The sequence below is a fragment of the Bubalus kerabau genome, chromosome 12 (genome assembly GCF_029407905.1).
Source record: "Bubalus kerabau isolate K-KA32 ecotype Philippines breed swamp buffalo chromosome 12, PCC_UOA_SB_1v2, whole genome shotgun sequence".
Taxonomy (NCBI): Eukaryota; Metazoa; Chordata; class Mammalia; order Artiodactyla; family Bovidae; genus Bubalus; species Bubalus kerabau.
In genome coordinates, this window is record NC_073635.1 from 32,535,613 (window position 1) to 32,552,705 (window position 17,093).

The 17,093-nt window shown below is 43.0% G+C and overlaps 1 protein-coding gene across 1 annotated transcript in view; it reads left to right on the forward strand.

The window, feature by feature from the left end:
• Positions 1–910: 910 nt before the first annotated feature.
• FLT3 (fms related receptor tyrosine kinase 3) overlaps positions 911–17,093 on the forward strand; it is a 62,217-nt gene continuing 46,034 nt past the window's right edge. Inside the window, exons 1-5 of the mRNA XM_055543123.1 lie at positions 911–1,116; positions 1,867–2,022; positions 4,709–4,764; positions 9,475–9,638; positions 15,433–15,635. Of these exons, the coding sequence (XP_055399098.1) occupies positions 911–1,116; positions 1,867–2,022; positions 4,709–4,764; positions 9,475–9,638; positions 15,433–15,635 (785 nt within the window). The remainder of the gene's footprint in view (positions 1,117–1,866; positions 2,023–4,708; positions 4,765–9,474; positions 9,639–15,432; positions 15,636–17,093) is intronic.

The window sequence follows — 17,093 nt, forward strand, 5'->3', positions numbered from 1 at the left end:
AGTGGTCCAGTGACTGAGATTTAGTGCTCCCAATGCAGAGGCCCCGGGTTTAATCCCGCGTCGGGAAACTAGATCCTACATGCCACGACTAACTGTTCACATGCCCCAACTAAGATCCGGCACAGCCAAGTAAATAAATAAAAGAAAGGTAAGGCTTGACAGGGGAAGGGGAGAATAAGGACTTTCCAGGCAAACAGGACAGTGAAGAGAACAGTAGAGAGGTCAGAATCACGGAGCAGACGGACTCCGTAATTCTCTCCTGAGTTGCTGAGGCACAATGTAAAAGGCCCCCCAGGATCAGGAAATTCTCATCTACGAAGGTGTCAACTCAGAAAATGAAGCCTGTTCAATGGGTAGCTTCCAGAGGCTCAGATTTGTGTGATGTGTAAGGAGTGTTTTAGTGATATGATAAAGGACTTGGATGTTCTCCTGTGGCCCAAGAGTCTCTGGAAGGAATTCAGGGGGTCCTTGTGTCCTTTAGGGTGTGTGTGTGTTTGTGTGTGTGTATTGTGTGTATATCTTTATATGTGTGTGTATGTGTTTGTATATTGTGTGTGTATATTATGTGTGTATGTCTCTATGTGTATTGTGTGTATGTGTGTATATATTGTGTTTGTGTGTATATGTGTGTGTGCGTGTATTGGTGTGCTATATATATGAATGTATGTGTATATTGTGTGTGTGTTTGTGTATGTGTATGTATAGTGTGTGAGTGTGTATGTGTGTGTGAGGGTTAATTGCTTTCATCAGATTTTTCGGTGTGGTCTGTGACTCAAGAAGGGTAAGGACCAGTGCTCTAGGCTGTTTAGGGTTTGAAGGCGAGGAGTGACAGCATGTCGGAGCACTGACATGTGCTCTAGAAGGACAGTTTTGGGGTCTGTGTCGAGGATGGGCGTCAGGCAGACAGGACATGGCAGAGAGGACAGCGAGGAAGCAGTTGGCAGTCGGCCAGGCCAGACGCAACAAGGACTGGAGTTGGGGCAGTGGTGGTAGAGAGGCAGGGCCATGCAGAGATGTGGGGATTATTCGGAGGTCAAAATACGGCTTGGCAGCTGCCTGGATGATGGGAAGTGGGGGAGAGGGAGGAGTTGAAAGTGACTTCTGGCTATGGGGACAGTGGGTGTGCTGGCACTAACAGAGGAGGGGGTAGGGGGTGGAAGGAAAGGGGGGAGTTCAGTCTGAGTGTAAGGTTCCTGGGGGCCACCCAGATATATAGCCGTACACACAGGAGGTATGGATTTGGAACTCCTGAGCAAATGGACTGTCCTTTATTAAAATCATGAGAAAGAGCAGAGACTGGCGAGATGACAGCGATGAGAGTGTCCCAGGTGCAAAGAAGAGCACACGAGTCTCCTTCCCTGGACTCACACTGACCACTCCTGGCTCCGCTGGCCTCCATGTATATGGGATGGGAGAGTTCCCCACACCAAGCAGTTCTTGGGAACCAATTGGATGTCCTACAGTTTAACTCAATTCTGACACTCTCTCCCCAGAGATAGCATCAGATCCCACAGGTTAAGGGCTCAGAGCCCTCTTGACCCCCATCAGATGCCAGTGTCAAGTCCAGGTTGCCACCAGCGCGGGCTGTAAGTCAGAGGTTCCCAGGACCCTCTCCTTGAGTTTGATGACTTTCCTGGAACAGCTCACAGAATTCAGAAAAACAATTTGCTTGCTAGATTACCATTTTATGATGAAAGGATATAACTCCAGGATAGCCAGGTGGAAGAGATACAGAGGGCAAGGCAAGGGGTGTGGGGAGGGCTCGGAATGTCATCCAGTTCACCAATCCGGAAGCTCACTGGATCTCTCAGTTCAAGAATTGTTATAGAGTTTAATTAGCACACTCCCCTCCCTGTTTGTCCACAGGTCAGCTTTCAGCCTCACCCCTCCAACCTCCGGATCTTTCTTGGGACAACACCACCCCCCCACCCCACCCCCACCCCCGCTCCTGGGGCTGCAGAGGCACCCCGCCCTAAGTCGCCTTGTTGGCGTAAACTCTGGAGTGCGCAGAAGGGGCTCATTGTGAGTAACAACAGACACCCCTGTTGCTCAGGAAATTTCAAGGATTTTAGGAGCTTTGTGCCAGGAAAGAGTGCTTCCTAGGTGGTGCAGTGTTAAAGAACCCACCTGCAAACTCAGGAGACGCAGGTTCAATCCCTGGGTCGGGAAGATCCCCCAGAGGTGGAAATGGCAACCCATTCCAGTACTCTTGCCTGGAGAATCCTACGGACAGAGGATCCCCGGGGGCTACAGCCTATGTGGTAACAAAGAATCAGACACGACTGAGCATGCATGCATGGTGCTGGGAAAGACCAAATACATTTTGATCTAAGGCCAAGTATATTTATTATACCACATGGGTCTACTGCCCTCTTTTACCAAATGAGGAAAGTGGGACCCAAAGAGGTCAAATGACTTGCTGAAGTTCGGGGTTATCACAGCAGGTAACTGACTCCTAAAACACCTGGCTCTGAAAGCCAATGGGACTTGTGTCCAAGAGACCCTAGCAAACAAAGAAACAGTTTGTAAAGGGTTTGCAAAGACTCCTTGTGACTATACCCCCAGGCTCAGTGCTGAGGCAACAGACAGAAACAGCCTTCTCCCAGTCTTTTCCTTAAAGAGGCCTATTTAAAAACAAACAAAAAAAACTTTTATTGAAGTATAGTTGGTTTACAATGCTGTAGTAGTTTCTAGTGAACAGCAAAGCAATTCAGTTATACATACGTGTATATACATATTCTTTTTCAGATTTTTTCCACTATGGGTTATTATAAGACAATGAATATAGTTCCCTCTACTATACAATACAGCCTTGTTGTTTTTCTCCTTTATATATAGCAGTGTGTATCTGTTAATCCCAACCTCCTAATTTATCCCTACCCCAGCCTTCACCTGTGGTAACAATACTTTGTTTTCTATGTCTGAATCTGTTTGTTTTGTAAATGAGTTCATTTGTACCATTTTTTGGATTCCACATGTAAGTGATACCATGTGATATTTGTCTCCCTCTGTCTCATACTTCACTTAATATGATAATCACTAGGTCCATCCATGTTGCTGCAAATGGCATTATTTCATTCTTTTTTATGGCTAAGTAATATTCTGTTGTATATGTATACCTCATCTTGATCCGTTTCTCTGTTGATGGGCATTTAGGTTGCTTATGTGTCTTGGCTATTGTAAATAGTGCTGCTATGAACATTAGGGTGAATGTATCTTTTTGAATTATCATTTTGTCCGGATATGTGCCCAGGAGTAGGATTGCGGGATCATATGGTCACTCTGGTTTTTGTTTTTGGCCATTCCATGCAGCTTGCAGAATCTCAGTCCTCCAACCAGGGATCAAACCCAGGCTCCTGACAGTGGAAGCATGGAGTCCTAACCCCTGGACCACGGGAGCATTCCCTCTATTTTTATTTTTTTAACTAACCTCCATACTGTTCTCCATGGTGGCTGTACCAATTTACATTCCCACCAACAGTGTAGAGGGGTCCCCTTTTCTCCATACCCGCTCCAGCATTTATTATTTGTAGACTTTTTGATGATGGCCATTCTGATGGGTGTGAGATGATACTTCAGTGAAGTTTTGATTCGCATTTCTCTAATAATTAGCGATGTTGAGCATCTTTTCATGTGCCTATTGACCATCTCTATGTCCTCTTTGGAGAAATGCGTATTTAGGTCTTCTGCCCATTTTTGATGCTTTTTCAAGAGGTCCGTTTTCAACCTAATTTAACATACATCTAGGAACTGACTGCAATTCTGCCTGAGCCTGAGGAGGCTGGATGCACCATTTACACATTTGCCCTCTGGTATCTCTCTGAAAGGAGCTTATACATGTGTCTAAAACCATGGCCTTTGTGACTGCCACCCAGAGGACACATTCCTTGATCTGGTGGCCAGCAGGACTTGCATTTGTGGGTCCCATTGGTCTGTAGTGAACAAAGAAACAGTTATTAACTGACTCTCCTTTAGGGCTCAGTGCAGAGAAAGCAGACAAACACTAGCTCCCATTCTTTCCCTGAAAGAGGTCTGCTTGTGTATTTTAAAAGCCACTGCCTGAGAGTCCAGCTTCACTGTGCATCTAGGTACTAACTGAGATCTTCCCTTTGTTGTTGTTTTTCAGTCGCTAAGTTGTGTCTGACTCTGAGACCCCTTGGACTATAGCACACCAGGCTTTTCTGTCCTTCACTATTTCCCAGAGTTTACTCACACTCATGTCCGTTGAGGCAGTGATGCCATCCAACCATCTCATCCTGTCAGCCCCTTCTCCTGCCCTCAGTCTTTCCCAGCATCACGGTCTTTTCCAGTGAGTTCTCATCAGGTGACCGAAGTACTGGATCTTCAGCTTCAGCATCAGTCCTTCCAATGAATAGTCAGGGTTGATTTCCTTTAGGATGGACTGGTTTGATCTCCCTGTGGTCCAAGGGACTCTCAAGAGTCTTTGCCAGCACCACAATTCAGAAACATCAGTTCTTCAGCACTCAGCCTTTTTTATGCTCCAACTTTCGCATCCATACATGACTACTGGAAAAAACCATGGCTTTGACTATATGCACCTCTGTCAGAAAAATGATGTCTCTGCTTTTTAAAATGCTGTCCAGATTTGTCATAGCATCCAAGGAGCTATCGCCTTTTAATTTTGTAGCTGCAGTCACCGTTCCCAGTGATTTTGGAGCCCAAGAAAATAAAATCTCCTCCCCTTTAGGACACTGGCAAATCATGACACATCCTTATTACTGGGAACCAATAAGCACAAAAAAGGTAATTTAAGAAACTACCAAGAACTCCTTATTGCCAAATTCAGACTGAAATTGAAGAAAGTAGGGATAACCACTAGACCATTCAGGTATGACCTAAATCAAATCCCTTATACAGTGGAAGTGAGAAATAGATTTAAGGGACTAAATCTGATAGATAGAGTGCCTGATGAACTATGGACTGAGGTTCGTGACATTGTACAGGAGACAGGGATCAAGACCATTCCCATGGAAAAGAAATGCAAAAAAGCAAAATGGCTGTCTGGGGAGGCCTTACAAATAGCTGTGAAAAGAAGAGAAGTGAAAAGCAAAGGAGAAAAGGAAAGATATAAGCATCTGAATGCAGAGTTCCAAAGAATAGCAAGGAGAGATAAGAAAGCCTTCCTCAGTGATCAATGCAAAGAAATAGAGGAAAACAACAGAATGGGAAAGACTAGAGATCTCTTCAAGAAAATTAGAGATACCAAGGGAACATTTCATGCAAAGATGGGTTCGATAAAGGACAGAAATGGTATGACCTAACAGAAGCAGAAGATATTAAGAAGAGGTGGCAAGAATACACAGAAGAATTGTACAAAAAAGATATTCACAACCCAGATAATCACGATGGTGTGATCACTCACCTAGAGTCAGACATCCTCCAGTGTGAAGTCAAGTGGGCCTTAGAAAGCATCATTATGAACAAAGCTAATGGAGGTGATGGAATTCCAGTTGAGCTATTCCAAATCCTCAGAGATGATGCTGTGAAAGTGCTGCACTCAATATGCCAGCAAATTTGGAAAACTCAGCAGTGGCCACAGGACTGGAAATGGTCACTTTTCATTCCAATCCCAAAAAAAGGCAATGCCAAAGAATGCTCAAACTACCGCACAATTGCACTCATCTCACACGCTAGTAAAGTAATGCTCAAAATTCTCCAAGCCAGACTTCAGCAATACGTGAACCATGAACTTCCAGATGTTCAAGATGGTTTTAGAAAAGGCAGAGGAACCAGAGATCAAATTGCCAACATCCACTGGATCATCAAAAAAGCAAGAGAGTTCCAGAAAAACATCTATTTCTGCTTTATTGACTATGCCAAAGCCTTTGACTGTGTGGATCACAATAAACTGTGGAAAATTCTGAAAGAGATGGGAATACCAGACCACCTGACCTGCCTCTTGAGAAACCCATATGCAGGTCAGGAAGCAACAGTTAGAACTGGACATGGAACAACAGACTGGTTCCAAATAGGAAAAGGAGTACGTCAAGGCTGTATATTGTCACCCTGCTTATTTAACTTATATGCAGAGTACATCATGAGAAACACTGGGCTGGAAGAAACACAAGCTGGAATCAAGATTGCCGGGAGAAATATCAGTAACCTCAGATATGCAGATGACACCACCCTTATGGCAGAAAGTGAAGAGGAACTAAAATACCTCTTGATGAAAGTGAAAGAGGAGAGTGAAAAAGTTGGCTTAAAGCTCAGCATTCAGAAAACGAAGATCATGGCATCTGGTCCCATCACTTCATGGGAAATAGATGGGTAAACAGTGGAAACAGTGTCAGACTTTATTTTTTTGGGCTCCAAAATCACTGCAGATGGTGACTGCAGCCATGAAATTAAAAGATGCTTACTCCTTGGAAGGAAAGTTATGACCAACCTAGATAGCATATTCAAAAGCAGAGACATTACTTTGCCAACTAAGGTCCATCTAGTCAAGGCTATGGTTTTTCCAGTGGTCATGTGAGAGTTGGACTGTGAAGAAAGCTGAGCACCGAAGAATTGATACTTTTGAACTGTGATGTTGGAGAAGACTCTTGAGAGTCCCTTGGACTGCAAGGAGATCCAACCAGTCCATTCTAAAGGAGATCAGTCCTGGGTGTTCTTTAGAAGGACTGATGCTGAAGCTGAAACTCCAATACTTTGGCCACCTCATGCGAAGAGTTGACTCATTGGAAAAGACTCTGATGCTGGGAGGGATTGGGGGCAGGAGGAGAAGGGGACGACAGAGGATGAGATGGCTGGATGGCATCACCGACGCTATGGACATGAGTTTGGGTGAACTCCGGGAGTTAGTGATGGACAGGGAGGCCTGGCATGCTGCAATTCATGGGGTCACAAAGAGTGGTACATGACTGAGCGACTGAACTGAACTGAACTGAACCAAGAACTAGACCTGGGTGGATGGATAAGATTTCTTCTACAAGAGGCTATTCTGTGAAGACTGGGATAATATGGCTGTTTTATCTAATCCACAGAAACCAACATAGATAATCAAAGATGATGAAGAAAGAAAGGAGCATGTTTCTAACAAAAGAATAAGATAAAACTCCAGAAACAAACCTTAGTGAAATGGAGATAAGTGATTTACCTGTAAAGAGTTCAAAATAGGACTTCCCTGGTGGTCCACTGGTTAAGAATCCCCTTGCCAAAGCAGAGGATGTGGGTTCCATTCCTGGTTCGGGAAGATTCCATGTGCTGTAAGGCAACTGAGCCCATGTGTCACAACTACTGAGCCCGCACTCTAGAGCCTGTGTGATCCAACAAGAGAAGCCACTGCAATGAGAAGTTTGATAACCATGACTAGAGAGTAGCCCCCACTCTCTGCAACAAGACAAAGCCCACAGGCAGCGAAGAAGACCCAGTGCAGCCAAAAATAAATAAATAAATAGTTGTTTTTTAAAAAAGAGTTCAAACTAACAGTCATAAAGATGCTCACTGATGCTCCCTGAGAACAATACATGAATAAAGTGAGAATTTCCACAGAGAGAGAAAGCTTAAGAAGAATACAATAACTGAAAAATTCAGAAAAGGGGTTCACCAACCGACTAGATGTGGTGGAAGAATTACTGAGATCAAAGACAGAGCAGTGGAATTCATCCAATCAGAGGAGCAATAAGTGAAAAAAGAAAAGAGTGAAGACAGTTTAAGGGACTTAACAGATACCATCAAACTAAACTAATAGTCATATTATAGGGGTCCCAAAAGACGAAGAGAAAGAGAAAGCGCACAATATTTATTCAAAGAGATAATGGCTGAAAAATCCCCTCATCTGGGGAAAAGCAACAGACATCCAGGTCCAAGAAGTCCAGAGACTTCCAGATAAGATGAATGTAAAGAGACCTCCTGAGACACGTTATAGATATACTGTCAGAAACTAAAGACAAGGAGAAGATCTTAAAGGCAGCCAGAAGGAAAATAGCGGACCCTCTGTAGTACTATCAGCAGATTTTTCAGCAGAGACTTTGTAGGCCAGAAAGGAATGGCATTATATATTTGAAATGCTAAAAGAAAAAAAACAGCTAACCAAGAATACCTGGCAACTATCCTTCAACAATTTTTTAAAGAATACTTATTGATTTTATTTATTTGGCGGTGTTGGGTCTTAGTTGCAGCATGCAGGATCTTTTCCGTTGCAGTGCATGGACTCTCTGGTTGTGGTGCGTGGGCTCAGTAGCTGTGGTGCGTGGACTCCAGAGTGCACTGGCTTCAGTCGTGGGGCTAGCAGGCTTTGTGCTCCAACGCACGTGGGATCTGCCCAAACCAGAGATCAAACCTGTGTCCCCTGTATTGGCTGGCGGATTCTTAACCACTGGGCCACCTGGGAAGTTCCTAATCAGTTTTAAAGACGCACGCAGACTAAAAGTAAAGGGATGGAAAAAGATACTGCATGCTCATGGAAACCAAAAGTAGAGATATCTATACTTACATCAGACGAAATAGACTTTCGCCAAAGACTGTCATAAGAGGTAAAAAGGGTCAATGAAAAAAGGGTCGCCCAGTAGAGAATATGACATGTATAAATATCTATGCACCTGACATAGGAGCACCTAAAGAAATTAAGCAAATGCTAATAGACCTGAAGGGAGAAATAACAATGCAACAACACAAAGGGACTTCAGTACCCCAGTTTCAACAAAGGATAGATCATCTAGACATAAAATCAATAAGGAAACATCAGACTTAAACTACGTGTTAGACTAGGTGGACCTAACAGACATTTACAGAACATGCCATCTAACAGCAGTGAATATACAGTCTTCTCAAGCTCACTCGGAACATTCTCCAGGATATTTCTGATCACAGTGGTATGAAACCAGAAATCAGCTACAAGAAGAAAACTGGGAAATTCAAAATTATGTGATGATAAAACAGCATTTGCACGTTTTGTATCTCTATGTCACGTTTTGGTAATTCTCACAATATTTCAAATGTTTTCACTATTATTATAGTTGTTTTGGTGATCTTTGATGAGTGATCTTTGATGTTAGGACTACAATTCACTGAAGGCTCAGATGATGGTTAGCATTTTTTAGCAAGAAAGTATGTTTTAGTTAAGGTATACACACTGTATTCTTGGGTATAATGCTGTTACACACTTAAAAGGCTACCCTGTACCATAAACGTAACTTGTATATGCACCAGGAAACCATAAAGAAGAAAAAAATGGCTGGTATACGAATAACCAGTCCTCAGTTGCACTAGCCTCACTTCAAATGCTTAATGCTAAATGCAGCTAAGGACCACCCTGTTGAACAGCACAGATAAGGAATATTTCCATCACCCAAGAATGTTCCCTTGGAAAACACTGCTCTAAGGACCTCTGCTCAAGATTGATAGTAAGACTTGCCTTTTGTGAAATTATACTTCCTGCATGCTTTCCTGTTGGCCACTTTCCCTTGATTACATTTTGTTTAATGTAAGATGAATACATATTTTCTTTTTAAGGTGTGCATGTATCAACATCACTGCCTTTGTTTGCTTTCACAGTTGTTTTTTCCACAATGATATTCCAGACTATTACAAATCAAGATCTGCCTGAGATCAAGTGTGTTTTAATCAACCATGGAAACAACGATTCATCAGTGCGGACATCATCATCAAATCCCATGGTAAAGTAATAGTAAAATGGCAATTTTCGCTATTTTCTCTGGAGACCATACTTTGTAAGCTATTGAGACCTGCTATGGCTTATGAGCTTTTCTTTTTACATATTTAAGTAACTATGCACTCATGTGGGGTATTGATGAGCATCTCTCCTCATTGTTACCTGGGGCTCCATCCCAACAAGAGTCACATTCTCTTTGGGCTTAGATTCTGGAAGGACAGTGATACTCAGAATGAATAAGAAACAAAGATTTCCTTTTCTCCTTAAAATAAAGCCAGGCTTCTCTCTCAAGCCCCAAATCTCTAAATTTCCAACTGCCTCCTGGGTTTACATAAATAGATTTTTTCCATTTGCTCATTAAGACCCACCTATATAATTTACTTCATTTCTATTTCCCCAAACATCTTGTTTTAATGGATTTCTGTTTACAGCCCTGTCTAGATCCTAAGCTTGAAAGCTCAGCCTCACTTTGGACTGCTTCCTTTCTCTGCCCTCACATTTGGTCAGTTACCAAGTCTTATCAATTTCCTTTCTTTCCTAGTTCTCATTTAACCACCTCATACTCTCCAGTCTCCCTGCCACTTCCGTAATTCCAGCCCTCATAGTCACAATAATATTCTAAGTGGCTTCTTCCTTCTACAGCTCAGCTCAGATAGGGCTGCCGAACTTTTCTTTTCTTTTTCTTAATTAATTTTGGGCTGCACCGAGTCTCTGTTGCTTTGCGTGGGCTTTCTCTGGTTGCAGAGGTCTGGAGCTGCTCTAGATGCTGTGCCCGCGCTTCCCTTGTTGTTGATCACAGGCTCTAGGGCGCGCAGGCTCCAGCGGTTGCGGCACACAGCCTCAGTAGCTGCAGTTCCCAAGTTCTAGAGCACAGGCTCAGCAGTTGCGGCACACATGCTTAGTTGTCCCATGGCATGTGGGATCTTCCCCACCCAGGGATCGAACCCGTGTCCCCTGCTTTGGTAGGTGGATTCTGTACCCCTGAGCCACCAGGGAGGCCCCCAGACTATGCTTCTTGAGGCATAGCTACATCCTTTACAGCCTGGCTTGGTCTTCTCATGACTTCAGTCGACGTGCATATCACTCCATAAACTGGCTCTGACTCCTTCAAGTTCCACCCTTGTTTTCCATTACTCTTCTTAATGCTATTCAGCTAACATAGCCTAGGTGTTTACTCAAATGAAGGAAGCTTAAATGATCAAAAAACTGAAAATATTAGAAGTCTATATACAATAAAAAGTGACCATAAATTAACCAATTCTATGTTGGAGAAGACTCTTGAGAGTCCCTTGGACTGCAAGGAAATCCAACCAGTCCATTCTAAAGATCAGCCCTGGGTGTTCTTTGGAAGGAATGATGCTAAAACTGAAACTCCAGTACTTTGGCCACCTCATGCGAAGAGTTGACTCATTGGAAAAGACTCTGATGCTGGGAAGGATTGGGGGCAGGAGGAGAAGGGGACGACAGAGGATGAGATGGCTGGATGGCATCATGGACTCGATGGACGTGAGTTTGAGTGAACTCTGGGAGATGGTGATGGACAGGGAGGCCTGGCATGCTGTGATTCATGGGGTCGCAAAGAGTCGGACATGACTGAGCGACTGATCTGATCTGATCTGATGGTTTTTATCCAGTTAAGGATTCATACAAAGCTATAGTTACTCTGTTATCTTTTATAGAGTACACATAGCACAAAAGTATAGTTTGTTTATTTACTTATTTATTTGGGTTTAAATTTTTAACAGATATTGGTGTCATTAAAACATTGGCTAGTTGATAACTAAGACATTTGGCGTACATGATTATTTTAGTGCAGACAAGAAAAAATTTTACTATTATCTGCTGTGATGTTTTAAACTTTTAGTGTCTTTTCAATGTGAGAAAATAGCTGCACACATTTAAGTGCTTTCTTATAAATCACAATCTTTTTAAAAAAAATCCAGGATAATTGGTCTTGGTTTCTAGTATTAAGCTCTGTATTATCTTTTTTATGTAGAATAAATTGTACTCTTAAGCAATATACAGGATTGTATTAGGACCTAGTAGTTTCTAAACCACATCAAGCAACCATCCTAACTGTGGCAAAACTGAACTTTCGCCTTCCTGAAGCTGAAGGCGCTACTTCTGGGTATTTTCCTGCTTCGATGTGAGATGGATTATCAGGGTGTCAGCGGCTTTTCTCAAAAGCGGTTTTGATTTCTTCCATGGTTCATGGTTCTCAGATGAGACATCTTTCTAAAACTCTTATAATTCAGAGGTTTTTTGAAGAACCAAGCACTCTTTAATTGACAAAGCTGACCAAGGCAGCTCTAATAAATAAGCAACTCCATCCTGAGCTGTATCACAGTATAGACTGGAATCAAAATAGGATTATTTTACTGTTTCCACAATTCACTTAATTGTTTCAAATCTGAGATTTCCCATCATTATCATTTCTGTTTGAAGATTAAAGTGGTGTGTCCTGAGTTTCTCCCCTACAAGGCTACTATTTTTCCTTTGTAGTTAAAAAGGATTGGGGGGGGGGGGGAGATACAAATATTCTGTTTCTCCTCCGTTTTTCACCCACTGATTTTAGCGTCCACTGGTGGATCTTGTCTATAACCATTATTACTGTGATATTTTCCTAATGATGAGCTTCTTTGCCCCTTGTTCCCTAACTGGAATTAGGGAACAATCCCCTAACTTGTTCCTAACTGGAATCCTTCTGCGAGGAAGAGCTGTCTCTTCTCTCCATGTTATTTATTTAATCAGTCTAGACTTAAAGATACTTATTTTATTGCATGGATTATAGCCCCAAACTAACACTTTATTTTGTGGCTCAGATGTTTCCAGCTTTGGTCATTGGGAGCTACTTCAGCTTGGTTCCTGTGCCTTTTCAACACGTCCCCATAATTTTTGAAGCACACCCTTACTTTTTGGCACTACAGCATAGTTCAGGCTCATCTTGTATTTTTCCTGTGTTGGCCCTGGAACTAACCACTTCTCCAAGAAGCATTGGTTTCGTGGAGAATAGTATTTAGAAACCAAGATCTGAGAGCTGAGTGTGCTTATTGCTCCTGAGCATTGTTGCTTCTAGGTCTTCTTGGCAGACACAGGTAGGATATATATGCTTGTATACTACCTGCCGCCCCCATCCATACACACTATATTTATCTCTTTATCATCTCTATCTATCTGTGTATCACCATGAGTTCATGCTGATAACTGTGAATTCAATTCAGCACCAAAGGATTCATTCTACCTTTCTCTCTTTCCTCAGTTGTACTTCTCTCTCTGACAGTAAGACCCCTGGCTTTCATTATCTAAAATAATTTACTTTATTATCATTCAATAATAATATTCATTTCTGGTGTAAATGGCAGCCCACTCTAGTATTCTTGCCTGGAGAATCCCGTGGACAGAGTCTGTAGCCTGGTGGACTACAGTCCATGGGGTCGCAAAGAGTCAGACATGACTGAGGTGACTTAGCATGCATGCGCTGGTGTGTCAGAATTGCTTACCCACATCCCAATGAGAAGAAGATTTACCAACTAGAATACAGTGCATGTGTGCTAAGTCTCTTCAGTCGTGTCCAACTCTTAGCGATGCTATGGACTGTAGCCTGCCAGGCTTCTCTGTCCATAGGATGCCCCTAGGCAAGAATACTGGATTAGGTTGCCATGCTCTTTTCCAGGGGATCTTCCTGACGTGGGGATTGAACCCATGTCTCTAACATCTCCTGCATTGGCAGGAAGGTTCTTTACCACTAGCGCCACCCTGGGAAGCCCCTGGGAATACAGTTGCTGCTGCTAAGTCGCTTCAATCGTGTCCAACTCTGTACGACCCCAGAGACGGCAGCCCACGAGGCTCCCCTGTCCCTGGGATTCTCCAGGCAAGAACACTGGAGTGGGTTGCCATTTCCTTCTCCCGTGCATGAAAGGGAAAAGTGGAAGTGAAGTCGCTCAGTCGTGTCCGACTCTTAGCGACCCCATGGACTGCAGCCCACCAGGCTCCTCTGTCCATGGGATTTTCCAGGCAAGAGTACTGGAGTGGGGTGCCATTGCCTTCTCTGGGGAATACAGTACTTGTGTGCAATTCTTTTTGTCTTTAACCTCATACCATCCAAAGCATTCTTTTCCCAAGTTACTTAAGTTTGTTCCTTTCTTTCCCAATCCCTTCACTCTGCAGTTAAGTTCACTTGGTTTGCATTCCATTTTTAGTTCCCCCATATCCTGGTTGACGTTAATGATTTATTTTGTGAGTATCTGAAACATGATTATGGTCCTGAAAGCTAAAGCTATGTGATAAAAGATAAAAGATATACTCAGAGAAGTGTCGTGCCTTCTTCATCCCTACTTCCAAGTTTCCTCCTTTCCGCATCTATCTCCTGTAGAGCCAGTCCCTTAAGTTTTTTATATTAGTCCTGTATTTCTTGTGCACAAATGAGCAGATACATGTGTATTGTCTTAGTCACCTTCCTTGTTACCCAAAGGATAGCGTAACTGAAAGTAGAAACATTTTGAACCCAGCTTTCTTCACTTAGCATCTGCCTAGGAAATCACTGCAAATAAGTTCATGGAGCTTGTCCTCATCCTTCTCTATAACTGCGTGTCCTCGATTGTGTGGATGGGCCATAATTTATTCCGTCACTCTGCTGTGTATGAGCGCTTAAGTGCTTTCCTATGTGCAAGCACTTAGGTGGTTTCTAATATTTTGCAATTATAAATGATGTTCAGTCAATTGTTGGACGTATAGTCCTCAAAATGGGATTGCTGGCTGAGAGGGTGAAGTGCATAATAGTTCTATTAGGTGTTGGTGAATTCCAGACCCGCCCCTAGAAGGGTGCACCAGTTTGCCTTCCTCCAGCAATGTATGAGAGTGGATATTTCCTTATAGCCTCACCAAGAAAATTTTGCTAGTGTGATAGATAAGTGCTATCTCAATGTTGTTTTTTTTATGATCATATGTGAATTTGAACATTTTCTCATGCGTTCAAGAGCCATTCTTTATAACGTTTTTGTGAATTGTCTATTTATTTCTTTTTCCCTTTTTTCTATCGTGTTTTTGCTTCTGTGTCTCTCAATGTTTAAAAAAATTCTTTACATATTAAGGGTATTAGCACTTTATTTCCTTTATTTGTCATATGCATAGCAAATATTTTCTTCTGGCATGTCAGGGTTTTGTTGTTGTTGTTCTTGCTTTACTTTATTCTGGGTTCATCTTTTAAGATCCAGCTCAGTTGCTGCACTCCAGTGGAGCATCTCCACCTGCACTGTCCCCGCCTGGAAGTCACTTCTCCCTGCTCTGAAGGTCCAGAGCACTTAAATGCACCGGCCAAAGTAGTGGACTTCTGTTTATCAAGCACATCACATTTCACTTTGTTTTGTTATTTCTTCCTGTTGTTGTTCAGTTGCTCAGTTGTGTCTAACTCTTTGTGAGTCCATGGACTGCAGCACACCAGGCTCCCCCTGTCCTTCATCATCTCCTGGAGTATGGTCAAACTCATGTTCATTGAGTCGGTGATGCTATCCAAACATCTCATCCTCTGCCGCCCTTTCCTGAATTTGGGGGTAGCACAGTTCAACCTATAACAGTCTATAAAGCATTATTAGAAATGCAGCCTAAAATTATGTTTTTTTCTTAGAGAATTATAACTAATATGAATTTTAGTCAGTGATATGTCCTCCATGGGTTATGATGGACTTGGGTGTTATATGCAGTATTTCAACATGTATGTATTTGGTAAAGTTTCCAGCTAAAAGGAAGAGTTACTAAACCTGTCCTTGTAGTAAATTCACGTTGTTTCATCGATGATGTAGGCATCAGAATCCTGGGAAGACCTGGCGTGTGCCTTGAGGCCCGGGGGCACAGAGACCATCTTCGAAGCGGCCACGGTGCAGGTGGACGTGGCTGCGTCCATCACACTGCAAGTGCTGGTCTCCGCCCCAGGGAACACTTCCTGTCTCTGGGTCTTTAAACACAGCTACTTAAACTGCCAGCCACACTTCGATTTACAAAACAGGTAAGCGGGAGCCAGGGCGGCAATATGTAACCACAAGGATTTTTGGAGGAATACTTTCTTCCCATTAAAAAAAAAAAAAAAAGACATTCTTGCTTCATTTGGAGTTTCTTTTCAGACTGCTGTAGACGTCCATTGTAACTCTTATCTCCAGTGAAATAAAGTGAACCAAAAAATTAGTTAGGGCATGGATTCATGACATTTTATAGCAGTCAAAATGCACAGGCTAAACAACACAAAAAGCGAGTCCTAATGTAAACTACGGACTTTAGTTATTATCAGTATTGGTTTATCACTTGTAGCAAATACACCACACGTATGCAAGATGTTAGTAATAGGAAAACTGGGGGTGGTGGGGGGGATGGGGAAGGGTGTGTTCGGGATCTCTGTGTTTATGCTGTTTTCCCATAAATGTAAAATTGTACTAAAAAATAAAGTCTATTAATTTAAAAAGTTATATAGACATATATGGTATATTTAGGGCCTAAATCCCATGGACGGTGGAGCCTGGTAGGCTGCAGTCCATGGGGTCGCAAAGAGTCGGACACGACTGAGCGACTTCACTTTCACTTTTCACTTTCATGCATTGGAGAAGGAAATGGCAACCCACTCTAGTGTTCTTGCCTGGAGAATCCCAGGGACGGGGGAACCTGGTGAGCTGACGTCTGTGGGGTCACACAGAGTTGGACATGACTGAAGCGACTTAGCAGCAGCAGCAGCAGCAGCAGAAGGGCTTCCCAGGTGGTACTAGTGGTAAAGAATCCACCTGCCAATGCAGGAGACATAGGAGATGCAGGTTCGATCCCTGGGTCGGAAAGATCCCTTGGAGGAGGAAATCACAAGCCACTCCAGTATTCTTCCCTGGGAAATCCCATGGACAGAGGAACCTGGCAGGCCACAGTCCATGGGGTTGGACATGACTGAGAGACTGAGCAGCCGGGGCCTAAGAACGTAGTGATAGCTGACAAAATGTAAAACAAACAGTGAAAAGATTGTTCGAGATTTTAAAGGTGGCTTGTTTTTCAAAAATTTTATTTACTTATTTTATTTTTGGCTGCACTGGGTCTTCATGGCTATGCGTGGACTTTCTCTAGTTGCAGCGAGTGGGGGCTTCTCTCTCACTGTAGCGCAAGGGCCTCTCGTTGCGGTGGCTTCTCTTGCCGGATCACATAGGCTCTGGAGTGCGGGCTCAGTAGCTGTGGCGCATGGGCTCAGTTGCCTTACAGGATGTAGATTCTTCCCAGACCAGGGGTCAAACCCAAATCCCCTGCATCGGTAGGCAGATTATAAACCACTGGACCACCAGGGAATTCCAATGGCTTGTGTTTTCATTGTATTTTGTCTTAAAGATAAAAAATTAGAAAATTTCTCTTCCATTCTGGTTAAAGTAGCAAAGAGCTGACTAGTTGAAGTAGTGAGAAGCTTCTTTTCGGGAATTGCTTACCTGTTTTGTTTCCTAGT